Consider the following 8,697-nt stretch of genomic DNA (forward strand, 5'->3'; position numbering starts at 1 on the left):
CAGCTGCAGAGTCACAGCCTGATCTTGTGGGTCCTTTCCTGCAGCTGTGTCCATGGGAACACGTGTCCCAGCTTTGCTCTGAGCTGTGGGGCTGTGGGCAATGCAGTCTGTGGGGCTGGGGAATGAGCTGAGCCTCCCTGAATCAAATGCCATCATTAGGACACTTGGATATCTCCTGGGGGTTTCCTTAGAAGCTCTGAACTACCCTCCAGGATGCAAACCTGTCCTACAGCATCTGTTTGTTATGTGAAAGCCCCATGGAGGAGCACAGAGATGCTGTGACAGAGAAAATGCTGTTGGGTTTGTGAAACCCGTGGTTTCCAGGATAAACATGGAATACTGAAACCTTAGGAAAGGGTGGGACATGTTGTGGTCTGAGGTGGGTCCTTCTGCTCTCAGCAGTGCCTGGTGGCTTTTCAGGGTAACATGAAAGCAGTGTGATCAGCCTCCGTCTCAGAAAGGTGCCAGCCCAGGGCAGCTGGAGCAAGACAGAGGGACAGAGCAGCTGCCCTCACTCCGCACTGACCCACAGGCATCCTCTGGTCTCGCAGGACTCGCTCTGTTCTCCCTGAGTGCAGCAGAAATGCTGAGGGTTTCTGACACCCAACAACACTCCCCGGGGTAGGAGGGGACATAGAGCTGTAGAAACTCCAAACCTCTCAAACTCAGTTTCTCAGCCCTGCGGGTACAGATGCTGACAGTCCCTTCTGCAGCAGGAGCGGTTCCATCTGACAAAGCTGAACCCCAGGACTGGCCCCTGCCCCACCCCATCACACAGGGTCAGGCTGACTCCTCAAGAGCCCCTGGGCAGAGACCCTGCTCTTCATTGCACACTCATCAAGCACCGACGAGGGCTCCAGCCAGGACGTTCTCCTGGAAAAAGAAAAGGGTCTCTGTGGGAGGGGCTGTGGGAAATGGCTTTGGTTTTGCTCAGACGAGTCTCATCTAAACCGTCACTATCTTTTCCTCCTTGCACAGGTCCTCATGCCCACAGGCAAATGTCCAACAGCAGCTCCATCACCCAGTTCCTCCTCCTGGCGTTCACAGACACACGGGAGCTGCAGCTCTTGCACTTCTGGCTCTTCCTGGGCATCTACCTGGCTGCCCTCCTGGGCAACGGCCTCATCATCACCACCATAGCCTGTGACCAGCACCTCCACACCCCCATGTACTTCTTCCTGCTCAACCTCTCCCTCCTCGACCTGGGCTCCATCTCCATCACTGTCCCCAAGTCCATGGCCAACTCTCTGTGGGATACCAGGGTCATTTCCTTTGCAGGATGTGCTGCCCAGGTCTTCTGTGTATTTTTCTTGTTTGGTGCAGAGTATTTTCTTCTCACCATCATGTCCTATGACCGCTACGTTGCCATCTGCAAACCCCTGCACTACGGGACCCTCCTGGGCAGCAGAGCTTGTGTCCACATGGCAGCAGCTGCCTGGGCCAGTGGGTTTCTCAATGCTCTGCTGCACACGGCCAATACATTTTCACTGCCACTGTGCAAGGGTAATGCCCTGGACCAGTTCTTCTGTGAAATCCCCCAGATCCTCAAGCTCTCCTGCTCAAACTCATACCTCAGGGAACTTGGTCTTCTTCTGGTTAGTCTCTTATTAGTATTTGGGTGTTTTGTGTTCATTGTGCTGTCCTATGTGCAGATCTTCAGGGCCGTGCTGAGGATCCCCTCTGAGCAGGGACGGCACAAAGCCTTTTCCACGTGCCTCCCTCACCTGGCCGTGGTCTCCCTGTTTGTCAGCACTGCCATGTTTGCCTACCTGAAGCCCCGCTCCATCTCCTCCCCATCCCTGGACCTGGTGGTGTCTGTTCTATACGCATTGGTGCCTCCAGCAGTGAACCCCCTCATCTACAGCATGAGGAACCAGGAGCTCAAGGATGCCCTGTGGAAACTCATATCTCTGTGTTTTCTGAAGCAATAAACTGCCCATCTGCTTCTGAATAGGAATTGTAATGTAACTAATTAGAGATCCAGCCTGTCATCTGTATTATAAGTTATTGATTGTTTTTTTATTGTGATAATGTTGTCATCTCCTTTCTAATTCTCTCTCTGTTTTTCTTTCATAACCACTAGTGTAAATCAGGAGCCATGCTCTCTTTGCCTTTAAACAAAATAAATGGCTCTGTAGTGACTTGTTTTTCATTATATCCTTCCTGCGAAGCCTATTTGGAGCTGCAGGGACAGTTCCTGTGTGCATGGGAGGAGGGGAAAAGAGTCCAGCCTGGCAGCCCTGCCAGGGAGCAGCAGCGCTTGGCCTTCCAGAGCTGTTCTCGTTCCACTCCCACACTCTCCTTCTCATCCCTTGTGTTGGTGCAAGGCCTGAGTGCTCTGGCAGCCTGGTCACCGTCCTGCTGTGTGTGAGTCCTGTGAGCGCAGGCAGGGACAGGCCATGGGCACTGCTGTGACAGAGCTGGCCTCCGTAACAGGACTTCTGTAAAGAAGAGTGATCTCCTCAGGGCAGTGCCGGAAGGCTTAGGTCTTCTTACAAACCTTCTCTCAAAAACTTGCCCACAAAAGTGGCCACAGATGCAAACAGCAGGGTACAGCTGCACAGTGTGTGTGTGCAGGGCTGGGCACACAGCAGTGTCCTCTCACAGCCAGGCCTCCTGCCAGAGACCTGCAGGACCAGCAGAGCAGGGGCTGGGCTGTGCCCCTGTGCACTGGACACCCCGTGGAAGCTGCCCCAGGGCATCGTCATGGACTGGCCCCTCACAACCAACATTTCCTCTCTCCCCAGCTCAGAGAGGTTCTTTGTCCCTCCATGGAGGGACACTGAATGAGTATTTCAGCTGTTCATGTTGCATCATACGGATGAGATGTGAGCATGCACATCATGCATGAGAGGTGAGATGAACCCGAGTCAGCAGAAACGCCACGAGCTATTCCTGTGCGTTCCATTTTGGCCTGTAGGACAGACAGGGTCTTGAGGTCATCTCTCGTTGCGAGTAACATCCCATGGAAACTGCCTAAATGCAGCACTGGTTGTGCTTCCTTTAACCAATGTCCCTGTGTCCATTCCTCATGACGTGGGACATCTCAGATGAGTGCAGAGCAGGGTGACGCACCACAGGGCTGAGGTGTCTCCCGTCCCTCGGGAGTGGCAACAGGAGGCCAGATGGACACTGTGACTCCTGCCTCTGTGTGTGAAAGGGACAGACTCTGTCTCTGAACATCCCTGGGTGCAGAAGGAGTCCACGAGGCCGCCTCAGATGTGGACACCTGACAGAACCTGACATTTCTGTGTGTGACTCCAGGAACAAACGCCACTGGCCCAGGCAGATCAATCTCACGTGCTCCTGTCTGCTATGTCATCCTTACCTGTGAGTCTGAATTGTGGTCTGAAACCTGCCAGAGCAATCAGAGGGGTTCTGAGGTCCTTGGAAAAGGCAGTTGTCAAACCTGTCTTCAAGAAGGGCAGGAATGAGAACTGAGAGAATTACAGGCTGGTCAGCCTGTGTCCTTCCATGGGAAGGGAGTGGGACAAGTCCTCCTGCAGCCACGTCCAGGCACTTGGAAAACAAGAAAGGGATTGCTGAACCCAAATGGGCAGGGAAAGAAAGGCATGTTGTGCACATAGAATTTTGCAAGGTGTCAGACGTGGTGTCCTTATAATGCGATTGGTTCTCTGTGGGCTCAAGAAGTGGATGCTAGGTGGGAAGCTGGCTGGATGATGAAGCCCAAATGTCACCAGTGGTACAAAGCCCCCCCTGCAGTCAGTTACCAGTGGAATCCCTCAGGGACCAGCACTTGGGCCAGCACTGGTGAATGTCTTTATTCTCCCCCTGAATGAGGTGACGGAGTGAACCTTCAGCTCCTTTGTGGATGGTGCAAAGCTGGGCAGAGGCCTTAGACAACCTCACCTGGTTCACCCTGCCCTGAGCAGGACAGTGAGACAAGAGGATGTTCAAACCTGAGTTAGTCTGTGATTCAAGGAATCTTCCTCTTGGAAAGGTTTTGGAAGACAGAATAGGTGGAGGAATAAGACAAAAAAAAAGGAAAAAAGAGGCAGAGGAGGAGACCTAAAAGGCGACAACAGAAACAGAGCAGTTCCTGTGAAGAATGTTTCTCTACTCAAATTGTTAGCAGGAAATCTCTAATCAGCTCCCCAAACTCCCTGTTTTGCTCATTGGCCCCCTGGGATTTACATCACATTTCTTCACATCAGATTCTGCACGGAAGTTTGCACCTGATTGTTACAGCTTGTTTGCAGGAATTAGTTCATGTTTCCTTAGAGAACCGGATTAAACAGGCACTGGGGGAATTTTTAATTAGAGGAAACAAAGAAAGGAGAAAAAAAAGAAAACACAATAGAACTTAATGATGTTTCTCAGTTCTATGGTTAAATTAAGTAGTTTCCAGTGAGGTCCATTGCCATAATTGAGTCACCTATAGGGACTATGACAGCAACTGCTGAAAGACTTTACCTGCCTGAAGCTCAAAGCAGGGAGAGAGCTGAGAAGCTCTGAACGAGCAAAGAGTGAGAGGAGGAAGAACCTCTGGGGAGCAATGGAAAGTGCAAATGTCCAGACAGGCTTCTGAAGAGACGACTTCAGACATGCTGAGATGATTAAGGACAGGTAGAAACTCCTGGATGTTCAGGGGGATTAAATACACAGCATGATAGACAGAATTGTGGCAATGCAAGCACAGGGAAAGGTCAATGTTTCAATTCCCACAGTACATACACATTCTGAAAATTAATATTTTCGCAGTATAGAAATTCCACAGACATTTTATTGGAAATATTGAATCATTTCATCTGAGAAAAAAAGAGTGTGGGGTTTTTTGTTCTTGTTGTTGTTTTTGGTTTGATTTGGTTTTGAGGGGAGTTCTCAGGTTTTCGGGCTGAGCTCCATGGTCTCACTATAAGCATCCAATGCAAACCTCGAGAGGCCCCAGTATACCTGAGGTGTTTGCCTGGACTGGCAGGTGTCAGACAAGACTGATAAAGACATGTTGCTTCCATCATTTACATCTAGTATTCAAGACTTCTGTGCTTAATTAGAAAAGTTTCAGCACTGTAGGCAAAGAGGCAGGTACATGAAGAGCACTGAGAAGAAGTGATAGAAGAATTATCCAGTTGATATCACGGAATCATAGAATCGTTTCAGTGGAAAGAGACCCTCAGGATCATCGAGTCCAACCATAATCTGACTCAAGCACTAAACCATCTCCCTTAAGAACCTCATCTAAACTCCTTTTAAACACCTACAGGGATGGTGACCTCGTGACTTCCCTGGGCAGCCTGTTCCAATGCCCGACAACCGTTTCCAAGAAGAATTTTTTCCTAATATCCAATCTAAAGCTCCCCTGGCACAACTTGAGGCCATTTCCTCTTGTCCTATCACTTGCTACTCAGGAGAAGACACAAACACCCTCCCTGCTCCAACCTCCTATCAGACTGTTATAGACAGTGACAAGGTCTCCCCTCAGCCTCCTTTTCTCCAGGCTAAACAGCCCCAGTTCTCTCAGCCGCTCCTCCTAAGACTTCTTCTCCAGCTTCTTCACCAGCTCCGTTGCCCTTCTCTGAACTCGCTCCAGAATGTAAAGGTCTTTCCTATAGTGAGGGGCCCAAAACTGAACACAGGATTCCAGGTGGGGCCTCACCAGCACTGAGGACAAGGGGATGATCACTGCCCTGGTACTGCTGGCTGTGCTGTTCTTGGTGCACGTCAGGATGCTGGTGGCCTTTTTGGCCACCTGGACACACGCTGGCTCCTGTTCAGCTGCTGTCAGTCAACACCCTCAGATCCCTTTCTGTCGGTCAGCTTTCCAGCCACTCTTCCCTGAGCCCGGAGCCTTCATGGGGTTGTTGTGACCCAAGTGCAGGACCCGGGACTTGGCCTTGTTGAGACTCAGACAACTGGCCTCAGCCCATCAATCCAGCTCGTCCAGATCCCTCTGTATGGCCTTCCTACCCTCCAGCAGATCAACACTCCTTCCCCTGCTGTGCTGTGCTTTACTTGGTGGCCAAAACAGCTTTGAGAACACGCTGACATTTTTGTTGTTGCTTAGTAGTGCTGGCACAGCTTCAAGGCCTTCTGTGTTTCTCAGTCTGCCCCAAAAACCAGAGGGCTGGATGTGGCTAAAGGGTGGGAGGGGACCAAGCCAGGACAGCTGACCCCAACTGACCAAAGAGATATTCCACACCATATGGCATCATGGTCAGCAACCTCATACAATTGTTCTCAGTCCATCATTTCATCCGGTCCAGATCCCTCTGTGTGGCCTTCCCACCCTCCAGCAGATCAACACTCCCACCCAATTTGGTGTCACCTGCAAGCTTACTGAGGGTGCACTCGATCCCCTCGTCCAGATCATGGATAAAGAGATTAAACAGAACTGGCCCCAATACTGAGCCCTGTGACACCACTCGTGACCGGCCGCCAACTGGGTTTGTTTCCGTTCACCACAACTCTTTGGGCCCAGCCCTCCAGCCAGTTCTTTATCCATCGCAGATACACCATCCAGGCCATGAGCTGCAGCTTCTCCAGGAGATGCTGTGGGATACGGTGTCAAAGGCTTTACTGAAGTCTAAGTGCACAACATCCACAGCCTGTGTGGTGGATTCACTCCCCCACGACAGACTTTCCCTCATCTGCTAAGCCGGTCACCTTGTCACAGGAGGAGATCAGGTTGGTCAGGCAGGACCTGCCTTTCATAAAGCCATGCTGATTGGGCCCGATTGCTCGTCTCGTATGTGTGACCTCCCAGTCCTTTCCCAGCCCTGTTCCTGCTGTTGGCCTGTCCCCTGCAGGGGCACAAGTGACTCACAGTCCCCTCCACAGCCATTGGCTTCCTACTGGACTATGAGTTCCTGAGACACAGCTGAGCACATGGCATCGTACCCAGCCATCGCCCTCCTTGTGCTCCAGTGTGTGAGCAGGTAAAACTAAGCTGGTTTCATCAAATGTATCTAATAGATTTCTTATCAAGGGTTTGAGTGGAGAAACGTTCCTCAGAGGAGCTGCTGTATTTACACTGGGGCATTTTTTGTCTCTGCTTCTGCCTGTTTTTTTTTTCTTCTTCTTCCTCTTCCTGTGTCTATTCTGATGTGAAAGAGCTCTCCAAGAAAAGATTCATGGAATCCTAGAATAACGCAGGTTGGAAGAGATCCCTCAACACCATCTCTCTCCCACTGACCTTTATGGATCCCTAATGAATATCTGAAAGCATTTGCGCTCCCTTGGGTTCATCTCACCACATGCGCACAGTGGACATGCACATGATGTGTATGTTTGCAACTCATCTGTACAATGAAAACACGGGCTTTTGACCTAGTATTCCATAGAATCATAGAATGTCCTGATTTGGAAGGACCCACAAGGATCATTGAGTCCAACTGCTGTCCTTGCACAGGACAACCCCACAGTCCACACCATGTGTCTGAGGACGTTGGCCAGTCTCTTCTTGAACACTGTCAGGTTGGGGCTGTGACACCTCCCTGGGGAGCCTGTTCCAGTGCCCAGCACCCTCTGGGTGAAGAACCTTTTCCTCATGTCCAACCTAAACCTCCCCTGGCACATCTTCCTGCCATTCCCTTGGGTTCTGTCACTGGTCACCAGAGAGAAGAGATCAGTACCTACCCTTCCTTCTCCCCTTGTGAGGAAGCTGTAGCCACCATGAGGTCTCCTTTTAGTGTTTTCTTCAGCTCTGATGCTCAGAAACCCCTTGGCTTGCTTTCTGAAGCAGAAAGGAGAAGCCATGATCTCCAGGCAATGGGAAGGGGGATCCCGCCCCTCACACATGGCTCAGGACTCTGCCTGGGATCGTGGGATGTGGGTGTGCAAGGCCGAGGGAAGGACAACACTGGTACAACACCTTCCAGCTTCCCCATGGGGCTGCAAGGAGGCAACGAGGCCCCAGTGCCATGAGGACAACTTGTCTTCTCCCAGGCCTCAGTGGCAGAGACAACTGCCATGGCCAAGGGGACAGAGACCTGGGTTCTGTTGGTCCCTTCCCGTCTCACCAGTGCCCTTTGCCATCTCCATCACAGGCTGTTCTACATGGTCCTACACCGGCCCCTCTTTCCCTGCAGGCTGCACACACCCATCTCGCTTCCTCTCCTTGTTCAAATTTGTCAAATATCTTTCTTAGTAACAATGTGAGTGAAAAGCACTCCTCACTGGAACTGCTGTATTTATGTTAACACGTTCTATATCTCCTCTTCTGCCTTTTTTTTTTTTTTTACGATTCCTCTACCTATTGTCTCTCCAGAAACCTCTCCAAAGCAATTATTATTTCAAATCACATAATAACTCAGGTTTGAAGAAAGCCCTTGTCTCACTCATTTGTCTCACTCTCCTGCTCAGGGCAGGGTGAACCCGGGGAGGCTGCTCAAGGCACCCACCCAAGTTTACATCATCCACAAAGGCACTGAAAGTGCACTCTGTTACATCATGGAAGGGGAGAATAAAGATGTTCAACAGCGTTGGCCCAAGTGCTGGTCACTGAGAGATGACACTGGTAACTGGCTGCATGGAGGACTTTGTACCACTGATGATATTTGGGCTTTATGGTTCAGCCAGCTTCCCACCCAGCATCCACTTCTTGAGCCCCATCAGCACCACTCTGCCCAGAAGCACACCATGTCTGAGGCCTTGCAAACGCCCTGCACACAACATGCCTTTCTTGCCCCTCTCCATTGGGGTTCAGCAATCTTTTCCTTGTCCTCCACATTCCTGGAA

General features: G+C 50.9%; 1 protein-coding gene across 1 annotated transcript; it reads left to right on the forward strand.

Moving 5' to 3' along the window:
- Nucleotides 1-1,379: 1,379 nt before the first annotated feature.
- On the forward strand, nt 1,380-3,441 carry LOC135999354 (olfactory receptor 14A16-like; the record flags this gene model as incomplete). Its single annotated transcript, XM_065652911.1, has 2 exons — nt 1,380-1,841; nt 3,265-3,441. Coding segments are annotated over 2 exons (639 nt in total), but the record flags the coding sequence as incomplete, so codon positions are not given.
- Between the last annotated feature and the right edge of the window lie 5,256 nt (nt 3,442-8,697).

Source organism: Caloenas nicobarica, chromosome 28 (genome assembly GCF_036013445.1).
Source record: "Caloenas nicobarica isolate bCalNic1 chromosome 28, bCalNic1.hap1, whole genome shotgun sequence".
Classification (NCBI taxonomy): Eukaryota; Metazoa; Chordata; class Aves; order Columbiformes; family Columbidae; genus Caloenas; species Caloenas nicobarica.